At 31.7% G+C, this 18,239-nt stretch overlaps 1 protein-coding gene across 7 annotated transcripts in view; it reads left to right on the forward strand.

Moving 5' to 3' along the window:
* Window positions 1–18,239, forward strand: part of LOC105837286 (C-type lectin 37Db) — a 109,224-nt gene that overhangs the window by 33,683 nt on the left and 57,302 nt on the right. For 3 of the 7 annotated variants that reach the window (XM_028189293.2, XM_036285944.1, XM_028189294.2), the window contains one exon: window positions 5,664–5,754. In XM_028189293.2, the coding sequence (XP_028045094.1) occupies window positions 5,664–5,754 (91 nt within the window). Of the gene's footprint in view, window positions 1–41; window positions 402–5,663; window positions 5,755–18,239 lie in introns of those variants that run through there. The other 4 variants (XM_036285947.1, XM_036285943.1, XM_036285945.1 and 1 more) reach the window with 4 other exon arrangements.

Here is an 18,239-nt window from a genome sequence, read left to right on the forward strand (position 1 = left end):
CGCATTTTCTATTTCCTCCTGCTACCCCCTTCTTTTCCACCGAAGAAAAATCTTTTCCCCTCCGTGCGAGTAAATAGGGAGAGGAGACGCGCGGCCGCAGATATCCGCGCGTATCGTCGCTAAAGCTTTTCCCCGGGAACACCGCGAAGAGAACAGCTCCGGGTTTACGTCCTGATATCGGCTGGGCGTAAGACGGCTTTGTGTCGCTCGTGGATCGATCTCGCCGTCATTTGTGTCACGACGGATTATTCGCTTCCGTTCCCCCTTCCATTTCTTAGACTTATTTCTGCCAGCTACTCGGCGAGGTCGAGATCGAAGGTTCGTTACGACTTGATCCCCTAACCGGAATCCCGATGTCTGAGCGACCCGAGCCAATTTTTCACAATGACCCTCGGTTAGTGGTAAGAACGCTGTGCATTGAAGTAATATTTGCGGTAGAATTGAAAATAAAAAACTCTTTAAATGCACTTGCGGATAAAGAAGCGATATAATTTTAAAGAACCTTCTCTGATGTGTGTGCTATTAGATATTCAATATATTATTAATATATAATATTTAATATTTAATATATTATGTTAATTGTCACAAATGAAAAAATTAATATATACATTAAAGTATAATTTTTTAGAAATTTAACACGTTTTAATATATTTATTCTAAATCGTATAATTATACTCGTATTATATAATACTCAATGCATCTTTGTTTTCCAGTCTTTTTTACAAATATAAAAATTGTTAGATGACTCTTACATATAAGTACTTTAATATCTTTAGAAAAAGTGTTTATATGATAATTAATTTAAAAAAATATATGTTTGTGTGTAACTAATTATTTAAAATGTTACATGTAAATATAACAAATTGAAAACAAAAAGATTTCAAATAAAGTTAAAAAGTAAATTTTTAAGAAAAGAAATGTACAGAATACACGCATAAGGTATGCGATAGCAAATGTTTATTAATATAGCTATAGAGTAATAACCAAACGAGACTATCAGAAACACAACAGAATCTATGTATCCGCTGGAACGTTCGTAACAGATACACCTCTAGATCGAGAGAGCTAATCTTACTGTTGCATCGCGTATCGATCCCTTGTGAATTTCTCCTGTTTGCTTTCATCTACTTCTTCCTCTATACGATTTTCCGTTTAAAGGGACGCTATCGCGTATAAACAGTTTCATCGTCCTGTAAGCTTCCGAGATCGCGACGATCAGGACAAAAATAACGTGCTATTTTCGCTTTTTTTTTCTGTCCGACAATCGTTTATATTTATACCCTGTGCTTAACGTTACTTCCGATGCGCAATAAGCAGACGGGCGATAGCGAAGCTTAAGAGTGACGTTATGGCAAAGGTGAGATAATAATGAGAACTGCGGTATAGTGTGGCGTAGCAAGTGCACGGATGTTCAGGGATATGCTACCGCGAGAGAGAAGAAGTGAGAACTTTTTGTGAGAGAAGAAAACTGAACTTTCATCTTTCTCTAGTTTTATCCTTCCATCCATTCGCACCTTCCTTAATTCTCGCCTCTCCACGGGGATAAGGCGAAACGGAGGTTGCCAAGACCGTCATTAATAACTTTTAATATCGTTCGCAGCCCAGAAAAGTCATTCCCGGATATTTGTTCTACTACAATATCACTGAGTTACCCAGTGTTATTTATTATGATTATTGCTACCATGTCACTGTTAATAATCCTTTAATCTCACAATTGACGAGAAAATTGTTTACTTCAAAGTTTATTCTGCGGAACAGTGATATTTCGCTGCATTTCACTACATTGTGTAATTTTAAACGCTAAATTTCAAAAAGTAGCAAAATAAAAATACCAATATGAAAAATGTTATTCATTTTATTAGAGTAATAAAAGTAAATTAGGTTTGTTAATTGTTAATACTGTGTAATAATACAGACAAAAATATCTTGATAACTGTAAAAAAATTATAATTCTTACAATCTTATTTTATGTAAATTTGTTAATTTTATTTTCTTTTGTGAAACATTGCTTAGCTTAAAAGTACAGCAGGTGTGTTTTGTCGTGCTTTATTCCTTATCTCTCTGATTATTTCACAGCTGCTGTTTTATACATATCGTTACGTTATAAGCTAGTATTATCAAAGTTAACAAAAATTACTATCACTCTGCAAGATTCTTATTTTTATTGTGACTTTAATGTAAAAGTAATTAATATCACATTAATAATACAAAGATATAAATTAATTATAATCAATTTTAACGATTTTACATAAAAACATCATAATATTTAATTATATTAAAGTCAAAGCATTTAATTTATATTATATAATCAATATTATTATAAATATTTTTTTTATAAACGGAAAGCATTAGTATACTAATAATTTTACTTGGTTATACATTATAATCTAAATAATATAATTATTAACAGTTAAAGGATTAATATAAATAAATATAAATACGTGAATATTTGTAAGTATTGTCAAATAGAGACACATTTTAATCTCTAGAGCGAAGGAAGTTTGTTTTTGATCGGATAACGTTGTAGAACTACTGGTTGGCCTATCGCCTCAGTGACAAAGAACCCTAATTATTACTCAGCTGGACACAGTAGGGTCACTTGCGGAAATTTATCTCGCAATTCTTTTTATCTTTGTTGACTCCATTGACAGTACTTTACTTTCTTTTTCTTTTGTCATTTGTTTTTATTCGAGTTTTGTGCAAATTTAACACAAATAATTTTTTATTCTCTTTTCCGAATATTCTTGTTGCTTACAATTAAGTTTATTATTTTTATAATTAATATTTGATATTTAAATCTATTTTAATATACAGCCTTGGTTTTCAATTTTTAACTTCATAAATGTACAATTAATTTAAAAACATAATTGCACTACTACTTTTAGTATTAAAAGCATTCGTGTTTAAATGAACAGAATATCATTATTCCATTCTTAAGAAGCTGACTAAAATGATTCGCACGTACGTATCTTATTGACGAACGGTAAGAGAGGTAATCCTAGGATCAGCGGACCCAGGGATTCAGAAACTCAATGATCCGACGACCCGAGAATACGTTTTATTTACCTTCGTAGAACGGGTTCTAAATTTCGCGTCCCGGCGGCCAGCACTAAAGTCGCCCTTCTCCATCGTGATGAAAAGGGATAGGGAATATTTTTGAGCCGGCTAACCATGAAACGAGATACGTGGAGAAGTTGACCCCGGCAGGTATATAGTGATCGATGAAGGTTCGAAGGATCCTTGAAGGCGGGGGTTGCCACTTCGCGCGCGAGTATCATTTCGTCGTAGGGCGCGTGTGAGCGTGTATGTGCGTACGCGAGGTCCACGTGTATTTGTGTACTTTTGGTCGAGATGATCCTGGGGTCGAGAGAAGGACCTGCACTCCGAGTACTAGACGATGTTTTCCTTTCGAGGGAGAATAGGAACTTTTACGCTGCTCGTCTGGGGATTTCCCCGGAAAGGGCAGCTCCTCTCTGACAGATAAGCCTTTGGAAGGGATATATATATCCTGCCAGCTCGGGAAGGGGGATTTCTATCCTTCGGGCACACTCTTGCTCCTTCACAAAATGTATGTGAGTGGATGAAACGCGAGAGAACGGCTGCAACGTTTTCCAAAAACGCCGATAACAATACGTGTGTCTTTGATCTTTTTGTATTCTCGAGAAAAATTTGAATTTATTTGGCAATTAATACACAGATTGCAAATATAATTAAGTTTAAATGGAAAATTAACGCAACAAATTCTTCTATTAATAAAATTTAATTTAGAAATAAAATATTGATTTAATTTGTTTGGGTACATTATGTATATTAGAATGTATAAAATATATATATTTAATTTTTAAGTATAAATGAAAAAGTAATGCAAAACTTACGCGGTTTTTTTAAATTTTGATAAAATGTATTAGGCAAATGTCTTAATAAAACTCGCTCGTTAATATGTAAAAAAAAGATTTTTAATAAAGCCAATAAGGAGGGCAGAGTCGTTAATTCCAGCCAGGATTTTTTGTTTATTTTTACATCTCTGTCTCAGCAATTTGTTGGGCGATTTCAGCTGTTTGGAAACGATTGACACTCTGAAGTTGACGTTTCGGTATTACGTCACGAAACGAGACAAGGATAATCGGCGCTTGTTCTTCGAAAACGATAAAATGCACACGCAGAAATACGCTGATATCATCGTGACAACGAAATCCTGTTAATTTCATAGATAAAAGCAATCGTTGTCGTTGTCATCTCACGCGGAAGGAACTTTTCCTCGCTCGGCTCGCAAATAATATTCGCGGAAACTGACATAGATATCCGAATACGTGCCGCGCGGAAACGCTTGTCGAATGAAATATATATCTCTACAGTCGAAATCCTCAAAGAAATATTTTATAACATCTCCGCTGCACGCTCACCGGAAACCCCGGAAATATTCAGCCACGCTGCATCGCCGCCGAATCCTATACTCTGTGTCTCTTTCTCTCAGTTTTCGATTATCCGCACGATTGCCACAAAGGATCGTCTCCGGCCTCGAGCCGGAGCTGAGGAGCATTATCCTTTCAGCGATTACGAAGTGGGTCGATGATCCAGTATAGTTATAGAAATGTGCGAATGCAACTATCGTTCTTCTTTTTAAATTTAAACCATAGAACGTAAACGAATACATTTGTTTTAGTGACAAAATTAAAGTTGCATGTAGTTATACATAATAACATTTTTTTATAGAAAATTTGCGAACAATAAAAAATAAAAACAATAAAAAATATACACTTGAAAAATATACAATTACTAAAGACTTATTGTACTAAAAGTAGTCGAACAATTGGACAATATTGTTATCAAAGACGTCTGATATATTTCAAAAACTTTAAATTGCAAAACATTCGGACAACATAATTTAAAACTTTTATAAATTAAAACGCTTATCCTTTTGTGGGTGGTAACTTTGCCACAAGTACAATAATGGATCGGAAGAAATGCAACGGGGAAACGATAAGTTTTCGTAAGGAAACGACGACGCTCCTTCCGAGCAAGCAAAAGCAACCAGAATTTATTGTGAACAAACTTGCTTTATATACACATATATATCGATCCTGTTTTAACTGTTTTATACTACCTTTAGATGACTTTTAAAGTAGACATTTCCAAGACCTTGATGTAACTAAATCATCAGAATTTCGTAAATTTTTAAGAACTTAGCTATAATTATTAAATATTAAATCGATTGAATAAAGAGATAACGGTTTTTCTTTCCTAGGATAAATAAGGTTTACACTCAAAACATATTTTAATAATAAGAGAAGCACTTATATAAATAATCTTCTTTTTTAAAATAGATTTTTTAAGAATTTAAATAAAAATAAAAATATATGTATATTAAAAAGTATATGTATAATACAATTATGTAATAATATATTTATACATTTAAAAACCATTTAAGATTTTATGTATTTGGGACTGTCAGTAATTGGGCCATTTATCTTAATTAAATTTATTTTTGTTATTTCGTTATAGTATTTATTTCATGTTGTTATTGTGTTGTATCATGATAGCCTTATTTAAGGAATCATGCAAAGCTGCGGTAACATTGCAGTCGTAAAAAAATTGTAAAGTGCTGTTCGGCGCGCCATTGAATTCTTAATTAAATCTGTTCAGAATATCGCTTCTTATTTCAGGTCAAAATGGGAACGTGTTGGTTTGCAGTGTGGGTGCTTTTCGTCTGTTTCATTGGTGATGCGCGGCCGCAATACAGAGATAAAAATATAAGTGAGTATCCATATTGAGAAATTCTTTTTAATCCAGTCATTCAAACGTTACGCAATATCGTAAACGTTATTTCTGAAATAATAAAATAATTATTCATATTAAAGTATTAATTTATATTTCGTGATATATAGAGATTTTTTTACGTATTTTATATTTATCCTTACAAAAGTTTATCAAAATATTCACAGAATATTTATTGTTTTATTTAACCTATTGTTAAAGCGTATCATTTTAAACGAATATATTGATCATATGCTATAGACTGGCAATTCGTCTTACTTCAAACTTAATGAACTGTTTTAATCGTGAAAGCAAATCCTGATCCACGATTGTCTGGCTGCACAATGATAGATTATCTTTCACGCTCCGAGAAATGACGTCACGGTAGGGACTAAGTGCTCGATAAATTACCTTTGCTCGGGGCTCTAACATGTCCATCCGTTTTACGTAACTATCATCAGGATAGCCGTGCTCAAACGTTTCACTCGTCGTCGCGATAAATTAAACGGTTAATCGCAGAGAAGAGCGATGAGTACGCGAGCAATTATGCGGCTTGGTAAACGGATACCATCCGAAAATAACACGTCGCATTTAAACCGGCGTCGGACAAATCGCTGGATATTAAATTCGTGAAATCCACGTATGCATCGTAATTACTTTTTAGCCCCAATTCAACAACTTGTCAACGAGCCGTAAGTGTCGCTTCATGATTTAGTCGCGTTTCACAGTTACTGACGCGGAAGTTTAAATAAAGCGAATGTTGAAAGGCTAATTACCCGTGAGACAATTTTGCTTTACTGTTTTAAACTAAACAAGTACTGTAATTCAAAATAAAAATAATGTATTTTTTTTACATGCTTTTTACCTTCTGTACGAAATAATATACGATATATATCAGATGAAAATAAATTATTAGTTAAATAATTAGTTAAACTTAAAAATCTATTAATATTTTAATATTGTTTTGTAATAGTAAAAATGTAAGAGAGAGAATGCTTAGCTAATGCTTAGGTAAATACAGTTACTGCATTATATATTTATGATTCTTACGTGATTATTTTCTTTTAAGAAATAAAACACTATAACATTTGAATTAAGTAATGACTAATAATTGACGAAAAAAATAATCGCGACTATAGCTTTATCGTAAAAAATTCGCTGCGTCTGCAGTCGATTGATTTTGGTTCTCTCATTGCAGTTTTAAGTTTTTATAATTCTGCGTAATAAGGCATTATTAATCTTTCGGTAGTCGTGTGCCTAATTACTTTTAATCTTGTCATTAATCTTATTTCCCTGCACTTTGCGCAAGGTAACCTGTAGCTAATGAACAGAGTGCATCTTTGTTGAAAATCTCGATTGTATTTCGCGATATCTAATCCCATTTTCCGACTGGAGGAAAAATTACCGTTCACTGCGACAGGGCGCAACGGCGGAAAAATTAAATCTACATCTTCACTTCTCCTGTTCTTCGAAAATCTTCAATTTGTCCGGAAGCGATTTCACGGAATTGCGAAAGATGCAGTCTTAACGTTTCCTCCTTTCGGTGCACAGTTTTCCACGGGATTAAATCCTTGGAACCGACGCAAAATTAATTAGACCTACGTGTTGCCTCTCACAGATAAGGATTACAACATTGTCTTCTCCCCTCTCTTTTTTTTTTTTTATTTTTTTTTATTTGCGATTTATATTTGCGATCAAGAATATGCGATGAAGGTAAGTCTTTAAGATTACGTTACAATATTTTACAGTCTTTTATATACGTGCATACCATAAATCGCTTGTGTTTAAATTGAAACGCGATCGATTTTCATACGTGTTCGCATTCCACCTACAACCTGCAAAGTTCATCTCCAAAATGAGTCATATAAGCCAGAGTATTATGTCTCACGGGTGGTTCTTGCAGCTTCTACATAAAATTTTTGCAGCTCGAACAATTTTGAAATAGAAATGGCGCATACACAGACATTTTATCCGCTCGATAAACTCAAAGGCAACGCAATCGAGAAGCTTTGGAATTCGAGTGAACACCGACGAAAGATGCCCCGCAAGATTGGGGAAGCAGATTGAGAACTGAGAAAACAGCTACGATATGAGGAATTCCGGATTATCACTAATCCCATCTGGATCTGACGGAGAGGATGGTTAAAAGATCGAATTAAATGAGAATATCACGCGCAAGAGATTTTAGGATGAATATTTTCGCTGTGAAAAATCCTCGGAAGATCTCTCGCGCGCAATATTTTATTCATTCACCGAATTATGGAAATCTGTTATAAGATACTCGACTTGCTTCCACAGTAACGATTAAAAGTGAAATTTTCTTATCAAGTTTAAAACACATAATTTATTTTATACCCGGAAATTTTGATTAAAAATTTTGTTGGTGTTTGAGATTAAAAAACATCGATTTACTAGTCCTAATTATAAAGTTTCAGAAAGTAATTAACAATATTATTTTGAAACAAGCTTAAATTATAACGAGTATTCCTTTGTCATCAAATTTTAATTCAATTTGCTAAGAAGTTGCGTTAAATCGAATTATAGTCGAATTAGTTTGTAGGACATGTACTATAACTTTTATTACATTGCGCAAGGTATGGCAAAAAGTGTACGAATGATGCTGAATACAGTGATTGGAGATCGAGAATGTTGTAGCTGAAAAGGTTTCTTCGCGAAGGGAGCTTCGAAGCTTGTTAGACTCGTCTAGTAGCACATAATAGGCAATCAGTGTTGGGCAGATGTAATTAAAGCGGAATCGAAATCAGGGTTTTCCGTTAGCGGAACGAGAGTAGGACGTTGTCGTTGGAAAATTGGTACCTAATTGATATTCCGTCAGGAAATTGAAAATCCTATTTTAATTGAAACCAGTGACACTTAATGAAAATCGGAATTTTCATTCTACTAACACGCGACGGTAATATCATTGGACTACAGCTTCCGACCTGTTAATAAGCTTCGTAATAATGTAAAAGTGATAAAATTTCGTAATTGTAATGGATATAATCCGGTATATCGCTGATTTATGTGCGCGCTCGAGTAAACGAATCCATTGTCAACATCTGTACGACCAAACTTCGTTTACAGCGTTCAATAGGTAATTAAACCGACGTATTTAACGTGAGCAACGTCGGACAATACTCGTGTCTGTCCTCTTTCCAAATTCGTTTAGCAAACGAATCGCGAGCGCAATGATTGCTGGTGCATTGGGCGTACTGATCACGATTTCATCGGGTCGTTCCCGCCTGTCGATTAGCGTTTTGTTTAAACGAAGGTCGTATCATCTGGAAAATCGCCATCGTTGTTGGTCACCTTGTATATGTGCAATAGTAATAAAATGAAATGAAATAAAATCACTGAGTTTGATTTTATTTGATTTATTGATTTATATCTACGGAAATATAAAAAAAGTTTCTGATACGATGACCTAGAAAATAATTAAATTAATAACGCACTAACAAAATCCCTGATTCTCTAATAAAAAAAAAATAAAATTTTTTTCTTTTGCGTACAGAAAAAAAAGTAATATAACCAATAACATATGTAATTGCGGGCTGCCAACTACATTAAATATTCAATACAATAATATTTACTGTTAATGCAAGTACAATGTTGATACTGCAATAGCATATATTATTGTATTGAGTATATTTGTAGTTGGTAGTCCGCAACTATATGTCTTATTGGATATATTGCATTTTTTTAGTGTATGTACTACACATTAGATTATTTGTTATAGAGAATGGAGAAAAGGCTGTAGATTGTTATTGCATTTGTAAAGATTGTTTGTAAACGTTGCTATTTGTCGCTCCGCTAACAACGATAAAAGTGTTAATCCGAGCGTAATCGCGATACGAAATGAGCCAGGCTTAAATATAACGCTCGGCTTTAGATAAGATTTCAGTGCGAATCGGATTTGTGCTCGAACGTTTATGGCACGCCGACATCGCAATCCACGATCGACCGTTCGAATCTATTTCGAGGTATGATTTACGTTACCACGTACCGCGTACAGGCGCGCCATCCGTCCTCCCTTTAACGCCGCACGCCACGTTGCCTCCCTTCACCCTTGTTCCCATTTGAACGAAAAAAGGACCATTGTCCGCCCGATGCAGCGCCTGCTGTATTGTACGCGAATATCGCGTAGCCGCGATACCTCGATGATTTTGTACTCCGCGCTTTCGTCGCTGAACCCCCCTGTATTCGTTCCGCATTGTCTGCCGGTTAGATTGTCACTACTCACGTTTTTAAAGATCTCCGACTTTGTATTTTAACGGGAAAGGGTGACGAAAAAATGAGTGTTGTTAAAATTACTTTAGTTTTGGATCTACAGTGGTTGTTAAAATTACAATCGATGTAGGAAGAAAACTCATTTAAATCATATCAAATTATATCAAATATCAATAAAAAAACAATTGTTAAATTTATTGTAGAGGAAGTAAAAAACCACATTTTATCACCCCTGTTTCTCTTTGATTTATTATGCAGTCACATAACATATTTTATATATAACATCCCAAGTATTAAATGTTTTACATAGTTTAGTAATATAATAATAATGCACAGACGAATGAATGAAAAAGGTGAACCGAGCCAAAAGAAAACTTATTACTTTTATAATATAATATTGAAATTGCATGTCATTCAGATAACTAACAATTTCCAGCGGCGACTTGGAAATCGCAATCGAGCGACGCGCAAACCTTTACATTGGTTGCAATGAGTTTATTTAAACGTGCTTGGTGATTTAAATGAAACTTTTGCGTACGTACACTTTTTTCCCGTATACTACCAATTTGCAATGCGGCCAATAAAAGTGGAAACAGGTCGCCAGGGTCTATGCGGAAAAGTTTAACCTACGAAATATCCAGTAGTCAAACGGGGGCCAATCGAATATCGGAACTTTGGATAATTGCGTCGGTAGGATTGAAGAAAAGTTTTCTGATTTTCCCGAAACGATCGAACGAACATGTTCACTCTCGCGATCACTAACGCATTCTTTGCGGTTTCATACCATGTGTTTTGTATTTGCAACACAAATGTAGAAAAAGTTTGTGGAAAAATTGTGAATATAGGAAATTACTTTAGTTTTAGAGTTACAGTGGTTTCTATTTTATAAATAATCAAAAGACTTTCCATTATCATTAGTATAGTACAAATACAGGAGATGTGTAGAACTAATATATAAAAATAATATAAAATAACGATTTAAAATAGTTTGTAATGATCACTTTATAATAATAAAAACATTTTGAAAATACGTTATTTGATAGTAAGATAATAATACTACTTGATTGAAGAGATGAAAGTAAGAAAGGTAAAAAACTTATACTTTTTCTGATTTTTTTAAAAATTTAAACAGCACAATGTCTACAATTTAGTTATATTAAGTTAAGTTAGCAGAATGTAACAATGGTGGCACGTACTAAATAATAACGTATATTTTTTTATAGCGATCCGTGTCAACACATCGATGTGTATTAACGAAAAATTATTATCGCACGAGCTACATCCGCTATAATAAAACATGGTTTGCAATGTGATACGATATATAAAAGGAAAAGCAGGTAAATACAAAAACAGGAGTAGTGGATTTACGATCGGCACGCTGATTTATATTTACATCAAGCCGGATATAACGTGCGATTTTTCGAACCGGTCTATTCTTTTCAGATAATTAACGAGTGTTTCACTCTCCATTCCTCCGCTCTCTTTTACCTATTATTTATGTCATCTATTGCACGTCAAACGTTAATGAGAGCGTTCTGTTTAATCGCTTGAGGTGGTAATCTCGTAAGGATTTTTTTACTTTTTGTACTGCAATATTTGAGCGTTCGACTAGTTTGATATAAAGATAAAATCGAAATACAGTGCACGTTTTTGCGATTTTTTCTTCTCAACTACCTTTGCAATGCAGCGAAGTGTAGCTTTTATTGCCGCTAAGATACTATATTTTTAGTAAATTCGATGTACGTGCATTGTGCTATGTCGAGATGTATCGCAGAAGCAATACAAGTGCAGAATTTTATAATATTTCTGTATTTTCTACATGGCAAATAAATTGATGTACTATTATTGCCGGATTAAAATACGTAGCGATGTATATTACTTTGTTTCTTTTTTATTTTATCGAATGCAATTAAAAAGCTTTAACAAACCATTTATGATTTGTTATGACATTGCAAACTTAGAATTTGATTTTCAATCAAATATAAAAATAGAATAATTTTAGAAGCATAGGGGAAAATCAGCAATATTAAAATACCACTTTGGTTTTGAACAATATTTGTTGACAGAGCATGAAATAAAACTTTGAAAACATAAATGTAAATTTAAAATATCTTCTATTAAATAGTATAGCGGTATTTATAATACTGTTCTATATTTTATAGTAATTAATTTTGTTGCTATACATAATAAAAAATAAACATTTGAAAAACATTGAGCCCCAAAAGTGGCATAGCAGAGAGTAATGATGGATTTCGAACATGTCTCCATGGTGGATAAGTTGACTGCAAAATAAATTGATAAAATCAGTAGTAAAATAAAAAAATTTTATGTATTAAACAAAATTTATAAAATAAAAAACTAAAATTAAACATTTTTTAAATAAAAGCAATTTAAGGATTAAGAAATAAAAATTAACAATTTGGCTCATGCTTTTTTGTTAGTACTAATACAATAAAATATTTAATTTCCCAGAAATGAAAGTCACTTTAGGAAGCGTATGCTAATATTGACGCCCTCTTTTTAATAAAAATATCCTGATGTAGATGTTTCGTATTCTAGCGTGATAAAATTGTAGTTTGATGATACCGATAAACAATCCTTTGAAGTGTTTCGCGATAATGATAGCTTCGTTCCGTGTGGTGACATTTTACGCATAATGTGACGCTACATTACATGAAGTGACGTGGATTACAGGAATTTACATAGTCTTGGAAGGCGCTTCGTATTTTAGGTAGTTTACAGCCACGAAGTTGCTCATGAGAATCAACTCGTCACAAAGGTTTCAAACAAAATTACGTAACCTTCTACGAGCGACTTTTCACATTCTTTATTTAGATGTATTTATTGTTTTAACATCACGTTAATTAAAGAGTAGTTTAGTAATTTGCATGATAAATAAACTTTAGCTTCTTGTTTGTTATGTTATTTATGAATATCTATAATATCTAAAAAATTAATTTCTGACTAATTCTTTTATGCTCCTTATCTCAGTTTAATTCATGTTTTAATATTAAATAAAAAATATATGTAATAAATTTATTATTCTCAAAATAAACTTTAATTTATCCTTAAACTCGTAAATTATTATTTAATATTTCAATGAATAAGTTAAATTAAATATTAATATAAATTTTACTTTGTTTTACCTTCTATTAAGTTTATTTATTATGGTACTGCAAGCTATGAAATAATTACAGGTATTTATGGAGTTGTCGATGATGGAGCTTTCGGCGACGCGAGCTTTATCTCGTGAAACTTTCAACAGTTCTCCGCGAAGCGCCATAACTTTCTATACAATTTCAGATCCATTAGAACAACGTCTCACATCTCATGAGTGCACACGCATCGTGTGCACTCCACCCTCAATTCAAACATTTACATTGCGAACACTATCGTAATTCGCTATAAGGTTTGCAGACTTTAAGAATAACGAGAGCGACGGTTGCAGCCATGCGGTATCGCGTTACAGCCACGAAGATTGAAAATTGAATTTTTATTGAAAGCTAAACATTTGATGTGCATGGAACGCACCGTTTCACATGAATAAATCACTTGCCGAACCCGTGATCGCCATTAAGTTTCCTGGGAATTTTATAAACGCGAATACTTCTGAAATCATCAAACACGGCGCCGAATGTAATGTGTGTTTCATTTGATCTCTTACATTCATATGCGATATTGCATCAAAAGATTTATTTAACGATACTAAAATATCTCGGATTTCAAGATTACTGGTTAAAAACAACTCATTGATAAAACATTTTATTTCAAACTTGCAACTATTATAACGATTGCGACAATAAAAATTTCCCACATTTTTAATATTTATATAATGTATGTTATCTTTGTTCCAATACACTCAATAAAATTAGTTTTCTAGTTATTTTAATTTGTTAAGTGCCAAAACAATAATTTTCATTGAATTAATAAAGTTTTAGCTAGAGATGGAGTTTGTGTATTATCACTCGTGTAACTCGGTCTTTAAAATTGAACTTTATGATGTACGAAACTTTTCACGACTCGTCGAGCTCATTAAACCACCGAAACTCGGTATAAATACAAATTCTCGTTACTTCATCTCACGATCTTTTAAAAACCTTTCCTGGCTAGTCATTAAATGGAAATGGTTTTCATTCCACACGCGTTTATTCCATTTCACATGCACACATGCTTTGCAGGGAGTAGTTCTATTGATGTTGATATGAACTGGGCCGAAATTTTTTTTTTACGTCGCGCTTTACGAATGAAGATAGCATTAAAAAATACCTGTAAAAGTATCTCTGATGTGCGTTAATACTTTCATATTCGTAATCGTTTGAGAGAGATAACGCGGTACATGGTCAGTTAACTCTGGAAATATCGTAAATTTTTATTTGTCGTGAAAATACCGCAGACTCTTATTCCCTTTGCTTTCTCTTTCGTTTTCTTGCAAAAAGAACATGTTTGCAATGATATTAACCAAGAATATAATTTTTATAAACTTTTTGCTGTAAAGAAATCAATTCGAAAACAAATTAATTAGAAATGAGAAAAATATGTAAAAGAGGGATATTAAATAATATGCCTCTAATTTTTAAGAAATATATATGATACTACTTACAATTAGTCAAATATTATAACTATTGATAAGATAATGTTAAAATAATTTAGAAAATTTATTTCCTTTTTATTGCAAAAAATATATGTAATTGATATTGTTTTTTTAAGGTTATTAAAAATAAATTCCAAATGAAAACAATAAGTACAAACAAATATCATTTTTTTATTAATTGATAAAAGTTTATCGCTTTATCAAAACTAAGAGAAACAAAAGTTTTATGAAAACAAATAAAAAAGTTGTACATATCGGATATAATTCTGCAGAAATATCTTTATTTTTATGTTTTTCCTTTTTTACTGTATTTTTTCCCTTGTATTTTACGCGTTGTTTTATACTAAAAATTTATATTATATTTTTACATTACAAATATCGAACATTTTTATATTATTTGTTTATAATATTGTAAAGTTTTTTATGATATCTGCTAAATTTATTTAAATGTGTATATTTATTATAAGCAAATATAAATTATGTATAAGCATATGTAATGCAAAATATTTTATTTCAATAATTACATAATTTTAAAATTTTTAGATGTTAAAATAAAAATTTGTTATTTACTAATGAAATCAACAGGATTGTAAGTCCTATATTTTAATCAGCGAAAAATGAAGTAGTTAGTAATTGATGTTGAAAGTGTTTGTGATAAATAATATCATGCGCAATTTTAACTATCAGAATTAACTAATCATGGATTTATATATGATAATAATTTACACAGCATACATAAGTTTTGCAAGGTTCAATTTTTTTTAAATTTTGATTCTAGCTATAAAGATGCTTTTCGTTTTGTTATCGACGGTTCTCCTTCTGTTCCCCGTTCCATGTCTTTCCAACTTGAGATCTCTTTACGAAAGAGCTTCTTGACCGTTTCCAATTACCGTGGAAAAAAGGTGCCAATTAGGAACCGTGTTCGAATGGTTGCGTCTATCCAGGACCGTATTACGTAATAATATTGGGTGTTCGACAAACATTCAGCAAAAGAATTAATTTAATAAAGAAGTACTATTAAAAATAGATGTATAATATAACTTCTATCTATACTTTGGCAGAATTTTAAATTATAAAATTATACAAATTGTGTGTAACCTTATGAAATTTTATAAGAATAAAAGAGAATAGAAGAAACAATGATAAGAAAATTACTTTTTGTATTAAAAGAAAAAATACGAAATTGAAGACGATAAATTTTTATTAATCTCCTTTTTTAAATATCAATTTTTATACACGCAAAAAGAATTTATATTTAGAAAATAAATTGTTATTTCGAGTTCGCAGATGCATGGAGATTTTGCTTAATAATTATTTCTTTAAATATTAGATAAATTAGCATGCTATTGTATATTGTAAAATTTTACTTGTTAATATGATTTAAATTTCATAAACATAATTATAATATGCATTTAATTTTTTTTTATTTATTAAATTTTTACAAGATGTAAAGGTGAAAGGTAACTTAGAAGCAGAAAATCCGATAGAAAAGGTCAATTTTTTTTATAAGCGCAGTTAGATAAAGCAAAGGGTACATGCACACTCGTGCGAAAGCTCGTTCTTATTTCCGGTAAGGTTCGCTGCGCTTTATTTGCAAAATGGAAATGGAGCCGCGAGTAATTTGCGTTTGAATGACCATCTTTACTATGCCTTATTCATTTTCTCTATTCATGTCCGACATTCCGGTCTTTCCATCTTTTTATCAATACTATTATACTTTTTTTTTCTTAAAGCTGATTGGTTAATAAAGTAATCCAAATTGGTATAAATTTCCTTGGAGGTTTCTTCTTATTCCTCACATAATTTTTTCTTATTTATTCAAAACATTGCACTTTTTAAAGATAAATTATTAAAGTAGAATTGAGTACGTAAAAATAGATGTACTGTAAAATAATATTTACAAATAGCATATCTTTAAACTATTGTACAATTGTATATTTGTAAAACATTTAATTTTATAAATTTGATTTATAATTACAATTTTACCCGTAATTAAGATCGTCTCTTTAATATTAAACGAGAATTTTGTTTGAACGACTTTTCATGATTTGAGCAAAATCCGACATAAATATGGAAAACATGAGGGGCCGCGCTGTTCCGAAAATTAATTAGATTCGAAAATCCTAGTAATATCGGAATTGCAATAGTTTCCAAGTTATAAGCGATAAAAGTTGGCTAATGCTATCACGCAGAGTTTACGCGCTTCGCAACTGCGTTTATATGCGCATCAATTTATAATTTTTTATTGATTTTTATCGAAAGTTATAGATAATATTAATTTTTATTATTAAATTAACTTTATTTTTTATTTTCTCTCTTTAACTTGAAGCCATCTTTTTTTATAATAATTTATGTTATATAATTATTTTTAAGAAATATTAGTTGCGTATGTGAAATTATTATAAATTAATTTTTTAAGCAATAAATAATGTAATAAATAGATTGCACATCTTATGGTCGTTCCGTTATCGTCTGATACTTCTCAGGTTTTTCTGTTCCTCTCAGATTTCTTTGTTGTACACATACATATATATACGCTCTCGTGTATGAAAGCACGATTAATTATAATTACATGTGATATTAATTATCACGATATAATAATCGTGCGACTTTTTACAACACTGCTGGCATAAGCGATGCTATTTTATATAACGTTTTATCATGTTACGACGAAATAACGCTAGAAAAATTACGTTCACACGAAGCTATAATTCGCCCAACGCTGCATCTCGCAAATTAACGGTATAAATTTTTAACGACAGGAAGTTTTGACAGGTCGTAAAAATGCTGAGTTAATCTCACCTGCGCTCTTCACGAATATTAAAATATAAAAATTTAAATATTAAATGACAAATATTAAAATTAATATCGTGATCATTTATAATTCTTATTTGTCGTTTAGATTTATAATTTCTGTCTTACAATTTTGCATGTGATGTAATTTGTAATCACCATATTTTTATTATTTACTACATAACTTTGACACAATTATATCGTTGTTTATATATAAATAATGAGAATGTCGAGTAATGTATCGCATTGTTCGGATACTTACAATTACTATCTCGTAACTAGTCAAGTTTTCACAAGCGCTTGTAAGTGTGTGGAATAAAGCAATTGAGAAAGCTTAAAAAGCATGAAGATGAATAATTTATTGTCACTATTTGCTAAAGAAATAATCATTGTTCATAAATATGATAGAATAATATGTAATTTCCATTCGCTTCTATCTTAAACAGAGAAATTGCTCGAGATACTTGTTCGATAAATATTTACTCATAAATCGTTAATGGAATTTTATTGAAATTACCTAATTGCGCGGGATAATAATTCCTGGATTGTGTTTGGAAGGATAATACGGATTTATGTGCTATTGAAATGTATTTTTCTTCTGTTTAAATATCCTAGATAATACTCTCATATTTTGGTAAACTTTTCAAACTGAATAACGTTCGAAACAATCTTTTAAAAAATTTTTAGCAATGTTATTGAGAGAATAAAATTATTGATAGATTTTTCCAACAATAATGTTAACTTTATTGCGCGACGTGTAATATTCCTTGACAATTGATGACAAATGAATATTGATGCGCTGTAACGCGACATTTACGGCATCAATTATCGAGAAATTGTTTATCGTACAATGCAAAATATCTGCATCTCGATG

The sequence above is a fragment of the Monomorium pharaonis genome, chromosome 4 (genome assembly GCF_013373865.1).
Source record: "Monomorium pharaonis isolate MP-MQ-018 chromosome 4, ASM1337386v2, whole genome shotgun sequence".
Taxonomy (NCBI): domain Eukaryota; kingdom Metazoa; phylum Arthropoda; class Insecta; order Hymenoptera; family Formicidae; genus Monomorium; species Monomorium pharaonis.